Source organism: Pteropus medius, unplaced genomic scaffold (assembly GCF_902729225.1).
Source record: "Pteropus medius unplaced genomic scaffold, Ma_sr-lr_union100, whole genome shotgun sequence".
Taxonomy (NCBI): Eukaryota; Metazoa; Chordata; class Mammalia; order Chiroptera; family Pteropodidae; genus Pteropus; species Pteropus medius.
The window spans coordinates 411,910-435,307 of NW_024344372.1; the positions used below are offsets into that span (position 1 = coordinate 411,910).

The 23,398-nt window shown below is 38.8% G+C and overlaps 1 protein-coding gene across 6 annotated transcripts in view; it reads right to left on the minus strand.

Moving 5' to 3' along the window:
* Positions 1 to 23,398, minus strand: part of AFF2 (ALF transcription elongation factor 2) — a 451,889-nt gene that overhangs the window by 77,417 nt on the left and 351,074 nt on the right. For all 6 annotated transcript variants that reach the window (XM_039870568.1, XM_039870566.1, XM_039870567.1 and 3 more), the window contains one exon: positions 10,169 to 10,206. In XM_039870568.1, the coding sequence (XP_039726502.1) occupies positions 10,169 to 10,206 (38 nt within the window). The remainder of the gene's footprint in view (positions 1 to 10,168; positions 10,207 to 23,398) is intronic.

Genomic DNA, 23,398 nt, shown 5'->3' on the forward strand with positions numbered 1-23,398 from the left:
GATCAGCACCCTTAGAGATGCCCACTTTGGAGCCGTCCATCTTCTGAAACTATGGGCCCATAAGGAACGTTACCAAAGGTTTTTTCACGCCATGATGATGAAGTATGGTGGGAAAGAGAAAGAAGAGATCAAGTGCTTCTCATATTCCCCAGCTCTGAGACAGAGGGCAAGTGTGTGTGTTTTGCCATTGGCAGCTGTGTGCGCCACTCTGCTAATTTCTGAGCATTAAGATGGCCTTTCAAAAATAGGAAATAGCATGTGTGGTCAACTGTTAACTTAACAATCTTTCTGTTTCCTTGTTCCACAGTGGCAAAAGTATGCCTTCTGTCATTCTTGAAAATACTTGCTGCATCAAACGCAACTGTCTATGCATAACTCCCATGCATAGGGAGGTTGACATCTTACACCCCCTCAATGCCTTCCCTTCAAAATCAAGAATGGGAATATATCCTGAGTAGAAAAGTGGCTATAGACCAGAGGAATCATCTGTGAGGTAAAATTCTAGCTCTATAAAGATAGTAAAACTAACTTTAAAATATTCCAAAGTTAAACCAATATGGAATATAGACTATTTTAAGAGAAACTTTGATTCCCTTCCAGGAAAACTTAGTAAATCACATGAGGGCTAATGAATTTGGCATCTGTTCAGGGGGCAGTGCAAAATCAGGCTTACTCTGAGACTCACGTCATCCTCATACTAAACTATGATGGCTGAACTTCGAAGTCACATCCCTAGACGCTTAAACTTACTTGTTCAACAAATATTAAGCCCCTACTATATGCCGTGTACTTTTTAAGGTGTTAGGGTTACAGCAGTGAATAAAAGTTCTCACTCCTATGAACCTTACATTCTATGGAAGGTGACACCTCAAAACAAAGATAGCTAAATAGATCAATCTGATAGACATGGTAGATAGATAAAGTATGATGATAATCACTAAAGAGAAAAAATAAAGTAGGGTAAAGGAGATGGTGAGTGTACGTGTTGGAGCAGTTGCTATTTTGCACAGAGCGGTTGTCCAATGATGTTGCTCTTGCACAAAGCCTTTGTAAAATTTCTCTTCAAGGCATTCACTATCCACAAGAGAAAATCACCACATTTTGAAATAGTATTCACATCAATTGCCTTGACTGACCACTTTTTCTAATATACAAGACTCTGAGTCATCATCTTGGACTAGTTTGCAAGAGTTAAACTCATATTCACAGATCTATCACCTATCACTAAGGACCAGCAGGAGAACCTCTTATGTATGTGATGGGACTCTCCAAAAGGATCTCCTAATAGGCTTTGCGCTGCACTGCAGAACAGCCTGGCCATGCTCAGCTCTGTTGTTGTAGGGCAGCTCTCATTAGGGTGGATTTGAAAACACACAGAATTTTCTAGTTGTTTCATGCATATAAACAGATGTTTCTGTAGTGCTAGGAAATAATAAAGTCTCCTGTTTCCTTTAAACTTCCTCCTCTACAATCTTGTTTCAATTACATCAAATCCATTTTTGGAACTAGGTGGGGTTTAAGTTACATATGAGTATACGTAGATATGTATACAGAGTATATATAGACAACCATACATATCTTTAAAGAAAGTTTGCTGGTATGTCTAATTTGCTTAGTGAACCCTTGCATCATGATTTGAAGCAAGTTAAACTTTCACTCAGCCAATGTTTGTAGTAATAGACACCTCCAGCTCGTGGGAGAGGGATGAATAAGGAGTGCTTCTACATGTAGATGCTGTTATTAACGGATTCTTGGCAATGCACACTGTAGGGCTTGACAACGCAGAGACAAATGAGTATAAATGAGCTCCTTAGCTGCCCTGGGTTGCCCTGCTAGTAACTCACAGGGCCTCCACAGAAGTATACAGTCATACACTCTCTGAAGCTGCTAAAAAATAAGCAGAAAGCCACAAGAGTTATCTAAAACATTTTCTTCAACTACATGGAACCCGCTTGTAGGAATATGGTCTGGAGAGGAGAAAAGCAGTCAAAATATTAGGGGATGGTGGGAACAGTGAAATCAACACTGAGAAAAAGGTTTGAGAATTTCTATAGTTATGGCTGCCTCTGTCTGCCCATCACCAACCATAATTCTATCTTGGGTTTAAACTATTATGGAGCAGGAGGGTAGATTAATGTACAGAGTATACAAATGCATGTGCATATAAAACTGGGTTATAACGGCATGTATATAAATGCATGTGCATGTAAAAACTGGATTATAATGACATGTAATCTACCCCATGCTGTAAATTCTACAAATAGAACCATTTTCCTGTGGAAGAATGATTTACTTTTTTCTTTTTTTAAATATTGGCTCTCTAGAGAACTGCTGTTGGTTTAGGTAAAAGCTTTAATAAAGCAGAAGTATTTGTTTGCTATTTTAGTCTCTGGCCAAAGTGAATCATTTCTATAGTTCTCAGTCCTCTCAAACTACCAGTCATCTAAATAAGAACTTATGACTGCAGATTTCTGACTTCGGATACATTCTATGATCGATGGAGGGCTGATTAACCACTGAGAGTCCTGCATGTAGTTACCATGGGGGCATGCATCATTTCCCTAGAAATAAAAATAGCCCTACTGTGCTTACATTTGTGGCTGATAAATACACATCCGGAAATAATATTTATGTCCGTGAAATGAATTCAGAAAATGTAGCTAGAATAGTAGTGTTGGGTGTCATCCCTCAAATATTATATCCTAGTGTAGCCTAGATGTCTGAATAATGTAAAAGGAATCGTATGAAAGTAATATTTTTAAAAATGCAAGAAACAATCGAGGGGTCAATAAAACCACAAGGGAACAGCCAGATGCTTAGAGAAGCCCTACATGAGCTGAGATTTACATCAAAGTCTGTAGAGAAAGATTAGCCAGTTATAATCAGAGAGGATTTGATATGTCTATTTCTCTGCAAACAGTTAAAAAAGAGTGCCTGATAATCTTTCCCTAACTCTAAACCTTTAACTTTCTAGAACAAAATAATCATTTTTAGCATTTTCTAAGTTTTGTCAACATTGCACAGTTCTCCTCTTACTGTCAAAAGTGGGGCTTGAGTCTTTGGCAGTGTGGTCCTCCAGGTATCTTGCACGCACAGTTACTCTATGCCTGCCTTTCTCTCCCGCCATTTACAAACTCGGTATTTCCTTCTACTGTGAAAAATGTCCCCTCTCCTTAGCTTCCTCTACCTACATCTGCTTTTTCCTCATCATACTGTTTGCAAGTGTTGTTCTGCTCTCACGAATGGCTTCACCCCCACTGTTCACCAGGAGCTTCCTGCTGAGCTACAGAGAGCCTACTCCAAGCAGGTGCTTTCGCCTTCACCTGTGCCTTGTAGGATGCTGCACATGCTTCAATAGCAGAGCCTATTATATTGTAGTGTGAGGATGTGGCTGGTTCCCTACTAGAGGGTGAAGAATTCTAGAGCAGAGACTTTATCTTACTCATCGTCCTATCAGCCAAGCCTGGCACACAGTAGGTACGCAATTCACCTTTGTTAAAAGAACACATGCGCATGGCTTGCTGGAATTTCTGGCAGATCAGCTAAGCTATTCTGAGTTTTTGACAGTTTTCCGAAAGACTACTGAATGGCAATGTTAAAGTAAAATCCTAGGTGTAGTTCTTACATACTAAAAACTGGGTTGCCGTGAGAATGGATTCAATTGTCCATTCTTGTCTAAGCAGCAAATGCTAAGTAGCAAAGAGTTAGAAAGTAACCTGATACTTTATAAAGTACTGAATAAAGAGGTATTTTATGAATGTTGTTGCTTTAAAAGTGTTTCAGTTTCCTTTAAAATGGCTTGATTTCACATTTACTGGCTTTTTTTGAGGTCCATCTGCTTCACCAATAAATGGGTGCTTTATATTTTTATTTTATCATCACTGTTATTACAGTGTTAATTTGCCACCTAATGAAAAAAGGTTCCCATAAAGCTTTAGGAAAGATGACTTATGGTAATGAGACAAACCAAGGTGCCTGAAGTTTTGAAAAAACTCTTGGTTATAAAGTAAACATAATTGAAGTTGGCATAATTGTTAAAATGCCTGCAAACTTGCTGACTCATAAATTTTTGATACATCAGATGCCACATTCTAAGAAAACAATCTATTGCATAAATTTAGATACTATGATTTTTTTAAAAATCTATAAATTTATAGACGTTGAAAGCAAACACGTCTGTCCTAAGAGTTGATAAAAACAAGGCAGTGGGTCCAAAGTGGAGATAATTCCTAGAGTATTGGGGTCCTGGGATTTCTGTTCTCTGGACCTCAGTTGTCTCATCTGCGATAACCCAGATGATGCAACTCTAATTATCAATGAAGAGGAGCATGGCCAGAAATATGTGCAAGTTTCATTAGCTGTGAAGATGATTGCTCGAACCTTCTGCATCTGATTATAGCTATAGGGGCAACATAAAGAGCACGATTTATTTTATGCAGCTGTTTAGACAGAGGGTTTATTGCTTTCTTTCCTTTAACTACTGTTAAAATGGCCAGAGCTGATTAGAGATTGACTATACTTTTGTTGATGTAGGAAGCATGCTGGTCTGGGTGCCTCACTGATATGAGGGGGCCAGGAGGCGTACCTGCTGCTCTGCTTCATGGATCTCATTCAGAGGGACCTAGTCCTAAATGTGCCTTACAATCATTGAGGATTGCTCCTCAGGACATCCACAATTCATAAAAATCATTGAGTGTGACACTGTAAAAGAGACACAAGAGATATTTTATCATTTCAAACTTGGGGGATTTCTTTCCTTCCCATGGGTGACTTTTTAAATAATCTGTTCACTTCTAATGCTCTTATTAGAGATTGGATGTGAGTACATTGAGCCCTAAGTTTCTCAAAGTACCTACGAAGGCCAGACCTCCATGTAGTCATTTTATTTCACATGGAGTCGAGCATCTAACTCTGTGTTACGTGAAACAGCATGCTAGATAAAAGTGTCCTTTGGTCAAACATATTTGGGAAATCTTGGGCAAGACAAAGTTAAACAGGTCTCTTTCTACAGGACTTCTCTGAGCCTGCGTTACATGGATGTGAACAAGGGCATTCCAGAAAAAAAAAGATATGATGGTGTACGCCAAGCTTCTGCCATACTAGAGCCTTTTTTTCCTAAAGCAGATAATCTCACAAGTCTAGGGTTTGGCAGAACACAGTACTGAATCCATTGCCTGATCATTCTGGGAGGATGTGGTGACCCCAGTGACATTCTGCATGTCTGTGATGTATATGTGTCCAAGGGCATCACAGAGATATGTACTTTAACCACAAAATTGCATTTGGTTCTAAGGAGTCATCTAAAAGGCCATGTCCTTGGAGCCATACTATCTTATATCTAACATAGCTCTTTAAAACCACAATGATGTGACTTCTTGTCCTTCATTTTACAGAGGCACAAGGCAGAAATGATGGAAAAAGACATTATGTATGTGTATGTATAAACACATATGTATAATATACGCAATGTTTATAATACATGTGTTTGTATACATTGACATCAAACTTTAACATCAAATATTTCCTAAAATGAGCATAACTGTAAAACAGGATTTCAAGTTTCAGTTTTTTTAAGAGGCGAAAAATCATATAAATAATCTAGTTGGGGTCTGCAGCAAGGAAGGAACATATACAATATCATAAAAAGCTAGCATTAGATTCCAGACTAGATCCAAGTTCTATGGACTCGTTTATGTTTTACAGTTAGGGCACTGACAGATGATTCACAGTAACGAGTTAGAACTCATCAATGCTATTTGACTCTATCATGGTAAGCTCTTTGAACTGGATAAGCTCCGAGCATCCCAAGTCACCATTTCTTCTGAGCCTCAGTTTCCAACCTGACATTTCACCACCTGCCACCTTGGCACCAGTGTCTCAGTCCAGCAGTCTTTAAAGCTCTGGTGCAAATGTCCCTTCCTTCTCCCCGCTTCTCCAATAATGACAACTAAGAGCACTTTTTGTCCTTAGCTTCTCTTGTACTTTATCTGTCCCCCACTTAACAGACATATCTCTCCCTATCTTGTATTTAGTTTCTTACAAACCGATTATATCTGTCCTGCTGGACTCTAAACTCCTCAAGGGTAAGACCTCTGTCAGATTTATTTTTAATTCCCTCACCATCTATCATAGTTCCAGGAATTCTGTAGGTCTTCAATAAATATTCAATGGATGAATAAATGAATAATGCACAAACATCATGGTCAGGAAAATCTTTGTGGCTATTTGTCATTTTCAATCATGAAATCACCATATCTATAAGATGAATAGGTTTCTAAATAAAGCTATAATTTACTAAGTGGAGTGGATTCTGATCCTTATTTGTGAAAATCAACAACCACATTGTTTGACGTTGTAATGTTAAAGTGTAAAAGCAAGAAAGAATTTTATGCTTGACAACTGCTTGTTCTCTCTCCTCTCTCTCTCTGTCTCTGTCTCTCTCTCTGTCTCTCTGTCTCTCTCTCTCTCTCTCTCTCTCTCTCTCAATCTCTCTCTCTCTCTGTAACAGATGTCAACCTCAGTTAGATTCAACTCAACTTATTAGTGCATGGCTTTTAGCCAAAAGCAATTCACATTTGCAGAAGTGTACTATCACATATGTCTTAATAATAGAAATGTGTGTTTTTTTAAAAATGTATGTGATAAGTCACATATGGTAGAAGGAATCTGTACATCTCTCAGGCCTTGTTGTCACAATGAAAGCTTGGATATAATTGATGAAGAACATGAACAAATAAGTGAAAGTCTCTCTGATACATTAAAGAACCACAGTTTGAACATACTAATCAAGCTTTGATACCAGCATGGTTCCAATAAACTAAGAAATACATCAGCATCTTTTATCCTGATCACTGATCTTAAGAATATTCGAATTTGATTCTTACCCTAGGTAATATTTAATGTTTCAAGGTAAAGTCATTAGTGTATCCAGGTACATTATGTGTTCACATTTACTAAGCATATATTTAATTTCTCCTTTATATGGAATGTAATTAATGTGTGCAGTCTCCCTATGGTGATGAAAGAAACTTACGACCATAAAAGTATTAAAAATAAATTGAACAAGTGGTTGAGAAACAGGGAGGGGGAGGTCAACCTTCAGAGAGGAAAATATACAAACTAAGTGGATATTATGACTCTTTTGCCATCATTCTAATTGAAAGCTTACTTAGTTAGATCTTGGGAAGTAACAGAATTTTAGAAAATGCATACACCTTTTGTAATATATTCATCTACCCACAACTTGGAAAACCAGCAATATACTCTAGCTATGCATTCACTGGTTTCTGAGGCATCACTGCTCTGTAGGTGGATCTCATATCCAGAATAATTTTCAAAGATAGTGAATTGGCAGTGGTTTCTTTGCTCTGAATGAGGATTACGAGGTACATCAGCCCCTTAAAATCCAGAACACACAACAAAGGCTTGGTAAGCACCCACTCAATGTTTTAAAGGACAAGAAGAGAAAGGGTGGACTACCAATTTGAATGTCAACTCTAATCAAAAAATAAAAATTCAAAAAAGAGAGAGAAAGGGTTCAGAGTTTAACCTTCTCAGTCATGGAAAAGCTCACATATGTGCCTTTTTCTACCTACCACCTAGAGCAGGGAGTCGACAAACTTATTCTGGAAGGGGCCAGATAGTAAATATTTTTGGCTTTATGATCCATGCGGTTTCTGTCGCAACTATTCAACTCTGTTACTGTAGCACAAAAAGAGCCATTGACAACTTGGAAACAAATGACTAGCTGTGTGCCAATAAAACTTGTTTTGTAGACACTGAAAGTTGAGCTTCATGTAATTTTCATGTCACAAAATAGCCTTCTTTTGATTTTTTTTCCCAACCATTTGCCAAACTCTGCTCCAGGGGATGACATCCAATCCCACTTATGTATGATCATCTTCACCAATTTTGTGTTCATACTTTACTTATAAGTGATGCCTCCAGACCTCTCCTTTTCTAGCATCACTGTACACATTTTCCATTGTGTTTGAACAAACCCTCAAATGTTAATTCTTGCATATAAAATCAAGCTTGTTGGAGGTAAAGAAGCTAGAACGAACCAGAGCAACATGGGAATAGTTTACAGGTGGCATGAGTCAAGAATAAGGGACTGAACAAATCGGTCAGTTACGATACCTGGGCCCTTTTGATCTGACACTCTCTGATCGTAGAGCCATCTGTCTTATTAAACCTCCAGGCCAGGCTCCAGAAAGGACTGTTTTCTGAGATGTGTCCAATTTGTTTACTTGTTCATTAATTCAGAAAACATACATTAAACCCTTACTCTATTTGGGGTCCCAGTGCCCTGTGTGTAAGTGAAATTTCTGGCAGACGTCAGAAATGGAAAGAGGAGCAACCACTATACGTGAAATATTTTAAAACTCCACATCCACTCTGCTATTGGGCTTTGTAATTGCACCATGTTCTTGAATTTCTGTCTTTGGGCTGAGGTCTTGAAGAGGCCTCTTTTTTTAAAGTGCCCTAATGGTCGTGGCTAGGCAAGTGAGTTACATATTGTGAGCCCAAGTGCAACAGGACATTCAAATTCACACCGAGAACAGTACCTTATTGAATTAGAAGACAATTATAAACATCTACCAGTTGACTGTAATGTAGGCTTATTATTAAAGCAGACTTTCAAATATATATAAAAGTAAAAAGCTCCAAGTCCTATTACTAATTGTTTGGCTCGCCAATTTTGACTTTTTTCTCTTTACAATATTCCTTAAAGGGCTAGACATTAGATAGAGTCCACACTGAATTAATAAGAGCTCATAAAAATGTAATTATTTGTAGGATTGAATCCTCACAAGAAGCAGAGAGAAAACTGGTCCTACTTCAAGCCCACTAGAGTGCTATCTAATGTAGCCTCACACACTGCCAATGGGACTCACTTCCTATCGAGAGGGTTTGAACTTGGAAGACTTTTGTCCCATTGAGGGCCTAGATTTATACTTCTTCAGACCCTGCCCCACCCCTTCTGACCTGGGGCACACATCTGCACATGGGTAGACCAAACGGAGGGGCGCAGTTGGACTAGGGGAAAGATCACTAATGGCCCACCCAGGGACTGTAGTCCTAGCCCTGGCCTCATTAGAACCATGCTCTAAACTATGGAGCCCACCTGCCACTGGCTTGCAGTAAAGAGGACTTCCAGGAACAGACAGAAAAGAAATCAGGCCACAGAGATTTCAACCCCAACCAAAGAACCAGACAAAAAAACTCAGCTACTAGATACTCCCATTCTCCCATTGGATTGGACGAATAGAGATGTTTCTCCAGACTCCTTGTCATTGGCATTAGCTGATCGTTCTCCTAGAAGCTATTAAAAATCAATGCACTCCCCATGTCTGCACTTGGTACCCATTATAATGAAAGTTGGTTGACATAAATTAACATGTAGTTCCTAGAGATGTGATATTACCAGACCTATAATAAGCCAGCAAAAAGAGCAAATCTTCTCAAGGCCACAGGGCTAGCAGGACTGGTATGCAACAGAAGACTGCAATCAGATGTCACAAACCCAAATGACAAGACAGACATCCTTCTTAATTTGAAAGTCTCCCTTCTGGAAGAGACAGGATGTCTAAGATGTACTATATTTAAAAGAGTGCTATGCAGCTTGTTTATAATTTAAGAGTGCACCATAAAATTCCTTGGAAATAGCTCTCCATTAGCTAGAAAAAAAAAACCTTTAGTTAAATATATTTTTACGAGCTTTTCATTAACAGAGTTGCAGGGCCTTGATACCAAGGTGCCAAACCTCCCCACGTGGCTGGAAATCAGTTGGCACATTTTCAGCCATTGACATCTCTGTCATAGGTCCAAGGTTTGCAATTAAAAATGTAATCTTTTTAGCATGTGCAAAACCCAAAGACTTGAAGTACTATGCATTGAATATGATTATAATAGTGTTTGGCAGCTATTCATGTATAGCACATATTAATTTATGTAAACTGGGCACATCTTAGGGCACTTCGGCATCAGGAAAAAATAAAAGCTGGTCTTTGCTCATTGGAGGTATTTCTTTATGCTTGTTTTTGTTTTTTTAAATTGTCAGAAATAGAGATTAACTCAAAACCCAAAGTCTCTTTTATAACCTCATGTTTTCATGTACATGGAGACCATTCAAATAAAAATTTCCAATTAATAAAAAATAACTTACTTCACAGGATTATTCTTAGGTTTTGCTTTTTCAACGGCCTGTAAACAGAAGGAAAAAAATGCAATTAGACAACATTAGCTGGCATAATCTTTACAACTAGTTACCCAAACAATAGGCAATATAAAATCTCTTCAGAAAAATAAGGAGCTAACGGAAGAAGGATACTGGTGATAAGCAGACTGGAGACACAGAAAGCAATTTTCCCCTCCCAGGGAGCATGGTCACCTGTCTAAGTGAAGCTTTCACACATAGGCAGGCATTGTCAGGGCTGCCTGGTGCATTTCGCAGTGCCCATAGGAGCAGACACTTAGAGAAGTTCTCTTAGCCGAGTGGATCTCCTCTGTGCCTACCTTTTGCTCTAATCTTCCCCTCCTCCTGTGTGGACCTGCTTGGGTTGTTATGACGGGGTGGTGGAGAGGTAGGTACGGAGAGAACAGTCATGGGCATAGCCCAGATTTTTCGATCTGTGGTGGTGAGCCATTTCCCCTGCATTACTACTGATACCTGGCTGTACCTGCATGGTGATAGAAAAGCCAAAGTATCTATTTCTAAAATCATTTTTATTAGCAGATACCACAAAAGGGCAAGGAATGACCAAATGCTCAGATCAATTTCCTCTGGTGGAACCTTTAAGAAAACACACACCAAATCATCGAAATGAGGAAATCTTTGGGCCTCTCTGCCTGCTTTGCCTTAGACATGGAGCCTGGTTCCAGTTTATTGCTGAACCCATTGATCTGTGTACAGTCCATTTATCATTCATGAAAACAGCTAGTGATCTTCACACTATATTAGAAGAAACAACTCAGATCATCTGTCAACAGCCCTCTTATTTCTGTTTCCCTCTCCACAGGGATTGCTTCTCCTTCGATTCTTCTGGAATTAAAATGTTGCTAAGCAACACAGCTGGGGGCGCTGATGGCAGAATGGCTACAGTCTATCAAACTGTTTAAGCACCTGGAGGGTTTTAGTGATGATTTTTTTTCATACTTCTGTAGCATAATTATGTAATCAGAATCCAACTTGTACTCCTCTAGACTTTTTCAGGCTGTAGAAATAACATTTAATATGGGGAGCATTAAAGCAGTAGTTTGACAACCTCAGGGTGCTGCAGACACTTTTTAAAAGTATCCATTTGGAGGTCTTTTTATCTGTGAATCCTGGAGGTAGGTGAGGGCTGAGAGAAGAAGAGAATACTGCTGTAAATTAGAAAGTGGAGGCAACCACTTGGAACAGAGATGATTTATAATCTAACATTGGACTTGACTTTCTGGGTGACCAGTATATAAGCATATTGAACCCTTGTGTGCATAACAACAACTCAATGCACTTCAAAGCTTTTTTTTAAACAAGTGAAACACTTCCCAAGTTTAGACATTAGTGTTGGAAATCCAAGTGCTTCTTGTCTATTATCTCTCTCGTTCTGTTGCTAGATAAATACCCATTGATATTTGGGCACTTCTTTTGGCTCGGTAGCCAAAAATCATTTTGTCGCCATCTGTGTCTGAGGTTGAATTTTGGCAAGTGGTAGAATAGTGAGACAACTACAAAGTGAGGTAACTGGTGAAAATGATAAAACAAGGACTATGTATGTGGCTGGCCCAAATCATGCCTCACATGCATTTATGATATGAATGCCTGTTCATGTAAAGGATGGTGAAACAAAGACATGGATGCTGGACCTCGATTTCACTACAATACTGTATCCAGTCTGCACACCCATATCTGCCTTTTCTGCCAGCTTTTCATCTCGATCTTGGCTGGTTTGGAATACGATAAGGTAGTGGACTAAAGACATATCATTGTAAAAATCAAACGAATCCACTTTTCCCAATCCCTTAAAATGCGAACAAGTCTGTTCTTGAAGAAGACTGAGGTTATCATAAAATAACGGCCATGTCATTCAAGTGGTTTCCTTTGAAAGCATGCTGGATGTGATAGTATGAGCATGCCACTGGCAGAGACGGGGATGGGGGTAGAGCAAAGTGACATTGCTTAACCTCACTTTGATACAGCAGCATGTTTTTTGAAAATGTCCTCTCTTGTCTGTGCTTCGGGACTGCCAATTAGACCTAGTTATTTTTTCTCTGACGAGGAGGCACATAATCATGTTCAAGGTCAGTTTCTTTGAAACATATGTCTTTTTATACAGCCATTGTAGGAAAATAACTCCATTTGAATTAATTTCTTTTCTGGGTTGCTTGGGTATTGATTGAAAATATCTATGCTAAGAGGTTCTTTTTTCTTTGGAAATTAACTCGGGAGCACTTCAAGGTTCTAGCAGTTCTAGTCAGATGTGCTTGGGTCATCCCCCTGTGTGCTCATCACCTTAAATCTCTAAACTAAATGGTCGCAGGGAGTCCTCAGCAAACATGAGACACAGCTCACAATTTGTGTTTTTCACTTTAACTCTGATTTGACTTTGTTTTAAGCATGTAATTAAGAATTATTAAATTTAGAGACTTTGAAGGAAAGTTAAGTGACTAAATGGTGTGAAAAATACATGTGCCTGTAAGGTAGAAGAATTAGTATACAAAATACATAAGGAGAAAATTCATCTTTGGAAGTTATGGAATGTGGAAAGACAACCCCAAGTTTCAGATACATGTGCCAGAATGTGAGATACCCTGCAAAAATAGGAAATCAACATGAAATGATGTAGTGTAATTCACCAAGCATTAAGAAGGTTCCATATTGGGATTACAGTTAATTTTGAGTTTAAAAACATACATTAAAGTAATTTAAACTGATTAGAAAATGGAGGCTAGATAGTTAACACTTATGCTGCTTTAACTTGTAATGTCTATATGCTTTTTAAAACCTATATTCTACTTATTTTGTGCCACATTTCCCTAACACGATACTTATCTTGCCATTCAGAAAGCTCTAGTATAAGAAAATATGATAAAATTTTTTAAAATGTTAAAATGATCCTCCAGTACGGTGTGATGAGAGATAATGGTTTATATAGTAAAAGAGTGCTGAGCTAGAAATCCAAAAACTGGGGTTCTACTCCCAGCTTTGTCACTTACTATCATCGCGACATCAGCAAGGTGGCGAACACCTCTGAGCTTCAGTTTCCTCATTTTAAAAATGAAAATGATCATTTCTGCCCTCTACATCAAGGTCGATTGTGAGTAGGCAACATCCACTCCAGTGCTCTAGAAATCATAACATGCTACGCGAATGCAGTGCATCATGATTGGGACTGCTTTTCACACCAACGTCAGTGCATAAATTTCTACGGCTAGGGCATTTATGGGTTTACTGTTGACAAGTTGGTGGTAGTAAACCAATGCGGTTAATCCCATGAGGATTACAGGAGCCACTCTGTTCCTCTCTCTGTAGCAGGAGTAGTTCTGGGGTAGAGAGAACGCTTCTGTCTGGAAAGTCCTACTCGAGGAAGACTGATATGTTTAGATCCTGATGGGCCTAGCGCGGGAGGAGAGCGGGCCTCATACCTTCACATGGGCCTCTGCCCTGAACCTTCTTAGAGGTTGGTGTTGGTGGTAGAAAGGTTAGAACACCTGAGGTTCTGTAGGGGCACAGGTGCTTATGTACACAGTGAAATCAAGTTCTCTCTCTCTCTGTCTCTCTCTCTCTGAAACATCCCTTTTTTGGCTGGTGACTCCTCCATTAGCAGTTCCTCCTCTTATACCTCACTCCATCGAGATGGCTCTTTGCATTTTCACTCACATTTGACCCTGAGGTTGGGAAGCCCTGAGGATGCTACTCTATCTACGTGAGCCGCCCCATAATAGGGCATCTTGAGAAATTATATGTGCAGGAAGAAGGCAATTCTCACATTCCAAGTGATGTTTATGAGCTGATCCTTCTCTTTTTACCAGCACCGACTGTCATATTCATGGTGTCCTGCTAAGCAGCTCATTTATTTCCTCAGGAAGGATGATGTGGCTAAGGACATGCTCATAGTTGTTTGCTCATTAAATCTATCTTCCTAAAAATAAGAAGGACCTTGCCTTTCTGTTATGTAGAGAATCCTTTTGCTGCATGGAAGCCTATGTGGCTCAGGGACCATACTGAAATATGTGAACCATAAAATGTAGAACTGTCACAAAAAAAAATAAACAAAAGAAGGAACAAACAAAAAGAAGAAAAGAAGAAAAGAAAGTGGCTTTCTATCGATTCTCATGACATACATAACATCATATTTCTTTAGGGAGAAAATGATACACTGAAGTCACTTAGGATACTTGGTAGTCATCTTTTACAAACTGATTGAACTTCCTTCAAATTCTTTGGTAAGGTAATTCTGCCCCAGTGATTACATGTCATTAACTATTATTTTAGTCCAATAGACATGTATACTATATTTATTTTTAAAAAATTAGAGAATATTTTGGAGCTTTTAAGAAGCATGCCCTGAACAGTTATATCCAGACTTATGACAATACCACCCCCACTGAGATTTACAGAAAACAGACTCAGTGCAATATATTTTCTGTTTGTTGACACTGTTAAAGTGAGCTCTCAGATGGCCTAGAGATATTGTAACAGTGTGCTCATTTTACAAGGTTACACATTCAGGTACTGCTTTTTTCCTTAATCAATAATAATGCTGTCAGTCACGCATAAAATGTGATTCTATTAGATTCTATTCTATTAGAACTGCTTTATATGGCAAATACATGTCCTGCTTACATGTCCTCCCTGCAAGCATTCTACTAGCCGATACAGCCAAGCTGGGTCTATACAATGTATTTCTTTATAGAAAGTGAAAAGTCAATCATTCAGATAATTTCAAATAACTGGATATTAGGCATTACGGAAACAAGATGGAAGAACGATCGATTGCATTGGTTTTGTATTTGTATGTTTTACCTTACTTTTACTTTTCATGGGGCTGTTCTGTGAGACACAGCCATAGCTTAACCTAGTGGCACGTATTGGTAAATTGCATCGATTGTCTAAGTTCAGAAGATAAACTCCTCTATTAACAAATGAACTCATCATTAGGGTATTCAGATGGGCTGAAATCAATACCAACAGAATTGGTTAAATCAATTAAAGAGACATATACTGAGAGCACTTGCCCAAATAAAAAAATGAATTGCTTAATTACAGCATTTAAATGGGTTTCCCCAGAACGAGTGAAACAGCAAGAGGCTTGCATTATGTCCTATAGGCTGGGTTTTCATCTGGCAGCATGCACACACAGCCAGGATTGTAGATTAAGAGGAGAAAATGTTACTCAGCATTTTGCAACACCTGGATGCCTGCCTGAATTTCTGACTTTGTACTCAGGGACTGTCATCTTTAGGAAAACACTTATATTTAACCCTCCTGATAGGTGACTGAAGGGAAATGTGAAAACATCCTGTACTTGAACCTTGAACTTATAGGAAGCAAAAACAAGCTCTCTATATTGGGCTTGTCCCACTTTAATCTAATTCATTGTTTCCTATATTATACAGGTCTGTGCCAGACACAATGGGGGAAGGAATAGAATTATGATAGACAGACATTGGAGAAAATTTGTTCCAGGTGCAGGGAACTGTGCCATGCACCTAATAGTCATTTAATAAACATTGACTAGATAAAGGAATTGGGGATGATTGTGGAGTCTGAGGCCTGAACTTTGGTCTGGGTATGAAAGAGTGCTAGAGGGTCCCAAATTCTGTGCAGAGGGAAAAAGAGGCCACTGGAGGAAAAGCTGAGCTCTGGGACCATAGGCATCTGGATCTATTGTGCAACTGTACATGAAGCTCTCATTCACGCCCCTAAGATAAGGACATCCAGCGGAGTGGGGGACAATGACAGGGTGAACTTCCTATCCTGATTTCTGGCAGAAGGCCATGCCTTCCTCACTCTTCCTATAGCTATGGCCTAGCTTGATCTTTATTATCACTCATCCAGATCATGACCACTGTCATTTCACTGGTTCTATGGTCTCTCTATTCTTACCCCATTTTATGCTTCACTTCGATCATATCATCGTCTTTCTCAGACTTTTACATGACTTTCCATTGCTCATTAAATTACTTATCAACTTTACCCACTCTGCCATTCAACGACCTGTCAATGACAGTTGAATGGCGGCCTTGTAGCAGATCCTACTTGTTCCTGCATGTGTATTTCGCTAATATAGCAACCAGTAGGAGTTTTACAGTGTCTAGCCCAAAGATGATGTGATAACATGATTCAGAAGTGCTTTCATTCCATTAAGGCTTGCTCCCTTCAGGCTGGCTATTTTGCTGGATAGAAAACTCTTTAGCAAAATCCATTTGTCAACTGGCAATTTTGTTTATAACTAAAGTTTTGGTATGCTGTAACTTAATAAAAAAATGCACTGTCTTTGGGGAAGAAGCACGTTTTGCTTATAAGAGTCATCTGTCAACACTAATTCTCTGAGTGGAGTAAATATGGGGATACCAGGCAGAGCATCTCAGTATTGGTTTGAGTTATTTATTTTCCCCATTAGAAGGGCCAGTATAAGTGGCACTCAGTTACTTTGTTCCCCTGGGGTTTGTGGATTTGAAAATTCAATTGTATTTCTGCCAGCCATTCCGAGCCCTCTTGCCCCTGATGCTGGGCGGGGGGTACTCCTCACAAAATGACATGTGTCCTTTGGTGTGAGACAATCAATACCTAATAGAGGCTCTCTCCCTACCATGTGTAACCAGGAAAATGAAAAGAGTATTCTTGGTGAATAGTAGGTACTCAATGACATAAGTATTCCAAAACCTATACGGGAGTGAATGAATACTGGTGATGCATCTTTAGCATTAGCATACTGGTATGTTCAGGCTTTCTGTTCCTTTAGAGCACATTCTATTCATGGTAAGACACTACAGTAGTCTCCCCTTCTCTGTGGTTTCACTTTCTGCAGTTTCAGTTACCCATGGTCAATTGCAGTCTGAAAAAACTAAATGGAAAATTCCAGAGGTAAACAATTCATAAGTTTTAAATTGTGTGCCATTCTGAGTAGCGCGATAAAATCTTGAACCATCCTGCTGCATCCCACCTGGGTTGTGAATCATTCCTGTCTAGCGTATTCACTCTGTCTACACTTCCCTCCCATTAATCACTTAGTAGCTGGCTCGGTTATCAGATTGACTGCCGTGGTATCATAGTGCCTGTGTTCAGGTAACCCTTATTTTACTTCATAATGGCCCCAAGCCATTCACATAACTTTTAATCCAGTATATTGTTATGATTGTTCTATTTTATTATTAGTTATTGTTAATATCTTACTGTGTCTAATTCATAAATTAAACTTCATCTGGGTATGTATATATGTATAGGAACAAAACATAACATATATAGTGTTCAGTACTATCTGTGGTTTCAGGCATCCACTGGGGGTTTTGGAACGCATCCCGCTAAGATAAGGGGGACCGCTGTACATCCATCTTTATCCATATACTTGTATTAGAAAACCCAGTAGTCTTCCACCTGTGTTTCTCCTTTACTCTCACATTGCTACCACATTCACAACACTTCTGATACCAAGTATGGTATTTTTTCCCTATCAAGCAATTTACTACAACACTAGCTGGGTATCTTACAATTTACTCAATTGTGACACTATCTACATGGAGATAGCATCGGATCCCACAGGTTAAGGGCTCAGTCCCACAAGACTACCTCCCCCTACTCCAGATGCCAATTGCAGTCCAAGTTGTCACTTGTGCTTTGGATCTATGGGCCACAAATCAGAGGTTCCCACAGCCCCTTCCTCGGGTTGGAATAATTTGCTAGAGTGGCTCACAAAACCCAGGAAAACAATTACTTATGTTTACCAGTTTATTAAAGGATATGGTAAAGGATAACAATGAAGAGATATATAGGGTGAGGCCAGGGAGGATCTCAAGTGTAAGAGCTTCTGTCCCTGTAGAGTTGAGGTTTGTCACCCTCGCAGTATGTGGATGTGACTGCCGAACCTGAAAGCTCTCCAAACCCCGTACTATTGGGATTTTTATGGAGGCTCCCTAATGTAGGCATGAACAACTATTAATTCTATTTCCAGCCCCTGCCCCTCTCTAGAAAAATTGGGAGGTGGGAAATAGGGTTGAAAGTTTTAAGCTTTAATAATGGTTAGGTCTATCTGGTGACCAGCTCCCATCCAGAAGCCCACCCAGAGTTGCCTCTTATCACCAGGAGGTACCAAGGGATGTAGCACGCTGTCTCAGCAACTGGGATCAAAGACTAAATATCAGAACAGTATTAGAACAAAAGATGCTCCTAGTGTTCTTATCACCTAGGAAATTATAAGGTTTTTAGGAGTTCTATGCCAGGAATGGGGGCAGATATATATGTGTGTGTGTGTGTGTGTGTGTGTATACATATATATATGTGTGTGTGTGTATATATACATATATATGTATACACACACACACATATATATATATACACATATACACATATATATGTATACATATATACATACACACACACACACACACACACATATGTGTATATACATTTCTATTACCTTACAATATCAAATACCAACTGACTTCTCCATGCCTCGGTATACTTATTGACAAAATTAGGCAGCTGGAATTAAAAACTCTCCATGGTCATTTTAAGATCTGGTACTCTATATTTTAATACACACACAAGTATTTCAGTATATGGTCATGCTTGCGGCACTTAAAAACAGTTTGGTCAATGACAGCCTGCATATACGACAGTGGTCCCATAAGATTACAATGCAGCTGGAAAATTCCTATCGCCTAGCGACGTCGTAGCCATTGTGACATCATAGCACAATGCATCACTCACATGTTTGTGGTGATGCTGGTGTAAACAAACCTGTGCCAGTTGTATGAAAAGTATAGCACATACAATTACATACAATACATAGTACTTGATAATGATACTAAACAATCATGTTACTGGCTTATGTATTTATTATATTATACTTTTTATAATTATTTTAGAGTGTACTCTAGAAAGAGTACACCTATTAAAAAAATGTTTGCTGTAATATTGTATGCTGTGTTCTGCCGGCAGCAGCCTCATACATACAGCATTTCTTGATTGCATCATTTTCTCTTGTGCTTGATTTAATCTTGTGTTATTTTGCTCATCATGGCCCCTAAGCATTCACACATTGAGGAAATTGCCTAACAATATATTTCTCAGAACATATCTGTGTCATTAAGTGACACATGACTGTATATATACATATATGATTCAGGGCTAAATATGGAATCTGAGTCTACCTCCATTAGCAAGAAACAAGATTTATTAGAAGTTTATAAATGTTATATCTTATGTTCCAAAGACTCCTATAAGATAACTCAGGAATATAAGTTATGCCATCACATACATTTTTGGGAAGGTCTGCTGCTTTTATCTGCTTATCCACTTGGATTTTGAATGGTTAATTTTGGACTGGTAGCTAATCTCAGATTTGAACACCTCTTCTGTGCACTTACAATGTTTATGTTCTTTGATTTTGCTAAATAAATAGAAAAAACTTAATATAGCTGCTAAAGAATAAGACGGATTCTGTTTTCCATGCAGGATAAAGTCCTGGGTGTTTGCAGCCCACTTGGTAGGTTTTCCAGCAGATGGCAGATACCTGGGAGACAGAGTAAAGCATTCCTTGGGCACTATACCAAAGCCACAGTAAAATTTTCAAATCCAGCATATAAATTTAAAAATCTTACATTTTCAGTTTGGCAAAGTGCTTTATTACACAGCTTTTACTGGAGATGTGCATATTGCTGTAATATATGCTAAAACCCTGAATAAACTCAAGACTTGGAAAATTCCAATAAACATAGGTACACATGGTACGTTGTTCAGGGTTTGTTAGCTAATGACTCTGAGACAGAACCTCTAGGCTCCAACCATGAATTTGGAACCCAAATTGGGGTAACAAAGGGATCTAAGAGAAAGAACATGCTTCAGCTAAACAAGGAGTGTGGCGAGAGTAGAGGGAAGACCAACATTGTCTAGCCACTTTCTTGAGCCCAGGGACAGTGACAAGAGAAACATGGTGACGCCTTTCCCTTCTAATTCAAATCAACTTGGTGATCCCTAGTTTCCCAGAGGTGGCAGCTATACTCCCTGCCACCCTCTCTACAGAGCCAGATATGTGCCACGTGGCTCTTTGTGAAAAAAAAATGTGACTATTCCTGTCCTGCATGAGAGTGATCCATTCGGAAATAGCAGATTGTAGCCAACTTTGTTTCTGTTTGTTGTTGGGACAGGCAGAACACCGTCACCAATATCTGATTTAAAGTCATTGCGAGAAAAGTTTTAAGCAAGGCAAAACAGCCATTGGCTTTGCAACTGAAATGCTCATAGATGAATAATTCACAAATTGTAGTGGACATTAACTAGTATCTGGTCATCAGCAGTGACAAGCACAGCGTGTACAAACTTTGTGTTTCTCTGCATCTCTGTGCTCAAAGTATTTTATTGAGATTACTATAAAAAGGCAATCTATGGAGGTTACAAATCAAAATATTTGGTACTAAAAGTAGAATACGTAATTATAATGAAAAAAATCAGCATATAGGTTTTTAAACAGTCACAGAATTGCCTGAAGCACTTTAAAAATCACATCATACAAACCCTAAGCAGTTTCTTATTAATCTAGTGTCTACACTAATACAGCCAAATGAGGAACACAATCTTGGGAATATAAAAGCCAATGTTATTCTATTAACCTTATATGTTATTCTATTTACTTTCTTGTCTTTAATGAATAAATTAAAATGTCTTCTCATTCTCTAATTGCTGGATAGTTAGAGGATGACAATGTACAGGTTTTATTCAGGTATATTTTGTAGCCTTAACAGCCCAAACTCGATCATTTTGAGGGAGATTTTAATGAAAGGCAATGACAGATAAACTGTTTACATTAAAAGACTCTATCAAAGCTATTTTGTACCTGGTTTCATCCTAATCTATCTGCTGTTTCTATAGCTCTGACAGGCTGACCTCTCTTGCTGTGTGTGCCATATCGATGTCATCACTAAAGAGACCTTCCCCAGCCTTTCTGTTGATAACAAAGTGAATGGAAATGCAGAGAAACCTTGGGGAGGTAACAACTTGTTCATCATGATGAGGGAGAACTGTGGCTAAAAAATAGGAACGCTTACAGCAGGGAAGAGTGTTTGTTCTCACAACTAATGCACTCACTACAGCACGTCAGCTTCAAAAGAGCCAGCTGAGAGCGGGAATAACATTTATTGCACTTTTTTCATTAGCAAACTCTAAACATAAAAGTGGGCTTGAATTTAACTTGGCTAGTATGTTTTGAAAGTTCGATATGCATCGCAGGTATAAGGAACACATCCGAAAGCTGCCAGAATGTTCCCATTTTCTGCTACTGTGGAATTTATCTCATTTGCAATTATCAAATAATAACCTAGCCCATGAGCTGGCCCAACAATAACAAAACAAACAAACAAAATCAAATGAAACGTAAAACCAAAATCAAAAACCTGGACTAAAAGCAAGCTGTTTTGTGTTTGAGGTAATTGATGATTTTCAGACAAGTATAATTATGAAGTGGAGGGAACGGACTTAAAAGATATTTCCCTGTAAATGTTAACAGGCTTGAGATGCAGCTCAACTACTAGCATCTAGTCTAAAAGTCCACACATTCTCAGGAATATACTTCGGATTAAGTGCATATTCCTAAGGGTACAAGGGCAAACCCTACACAGAAAAAGAAAGAAGACTGGGTTAAATAAAATTGCATACATTGGGGTTACTTACAATAATGTATCCAGACACAACTCCTTAGAATGCCTTTGTGCTCAAAGCAAATTTGAATTGTTCGTCTGTATTGAAAGCACTAACATACTACTCCAAGCTTTATCTAGAGTCCTTTAGCTGAGGTTTGTTACTAATTGAACATTTCCAGCCACACTATCCATTTTCTGAACTTCTAACTGGGCTAAATGAAGTCATCTACGGTGTCAGTCTAATTCATACTAATAACAAGATGTTATTAACATTAAAATGCCCTGAAGGGGGCTTCTAACTACTTATTTTTTTATGGCCTTTATATTTCTAAAGTCTGTTGCTACTAATGCCAATCTGAGGTGATTAGGGCAGCAGTCTCCAACCTTTTTGGCACCAGGAACCAGTGCTCCTATGAGACTCTAATGCCTGGTGATCTGAGGTGGAGCTGAGGCGGTGATTCTAGCACTGGGGAGCAGCTTCAAATATAGATAGAGCTTCACTCACTCCCCTGCCGCTTACCTCCTATTGTGCAGTCAGGTTCCTAACAGGCCAAGGAGAGCTAGGACCAGATCTAATCTGACTTCAGAACCTAGGCATCACAGACCATCCGACCACCAGAATATATATAATAACAGACTACATGCTCAGAGCTATTTAAATCAAACATCATGCTACCATTCAATCAAATATTAAGCAGATATTTACATGGTTCTATGAATATGTGCTGGAGGGAGCTCTGGAGTTTGGTCACCACACATTCTAGAAGCCTTTGGAATAAGTCAAATTGTAGATAACTTAAAACTTTAAAGACAGCAATTTTAATAAACCTGTCAATACAATTTCTTTGTTAAAAAAACATTTGAGACTGATTAGGCTGCTTATATTGAAAGAGAAGAACTAGGTCTATATCTTTAGATCTTTTATTGACCTGCAAGCACAGCATCAATAGCTGGTTCTCAGCTGTAGATGAAAATTGATTCCAGGATTAACCCCTCATTTTCATGGGTTCTTTTAATCCTGAGAAACGTAAGAAATTTTTGTTGAAAAGGAAAACTGAAGGTGTAGTGCTATGAGGTTAGGGTGTTCAGAGAAGCCTAGTCCTATGAACTCCCATGAAGTCTATCCTACTGGATCATATCACTCTTCACAAATCCCAATAAACTCATCACAGCATCACTGCCAGCCCTGATGGCTGGCTTGAAATGGCAGTTCAATAAGTGTTGCATGGGGAAGGCCGGGGTTGGATTTTATATCTATGATGTCAACAGCAGCAGCTGAGAATTAAAAATTTGGTCAGCTGGGTCATGGACATCATATAGACCCACATCCCAAACATATTATTGATCTCCAATTTAAAAAAGAATGTATTGCAATACGTATGTTTGTGCAGACACTAAGTACAAAACATTATATCTAATTCAAACACTTTTCTGGAACATTCCAATGTCCAACATCAACTTCAAATGATTATTTCCCATCCAGGGGCATTTCTTGAGAGAAAACCAAAGTACAGCCTTCTTCCAGGGTGGAGTGAGAGCTCAAAAAAATAAAGTA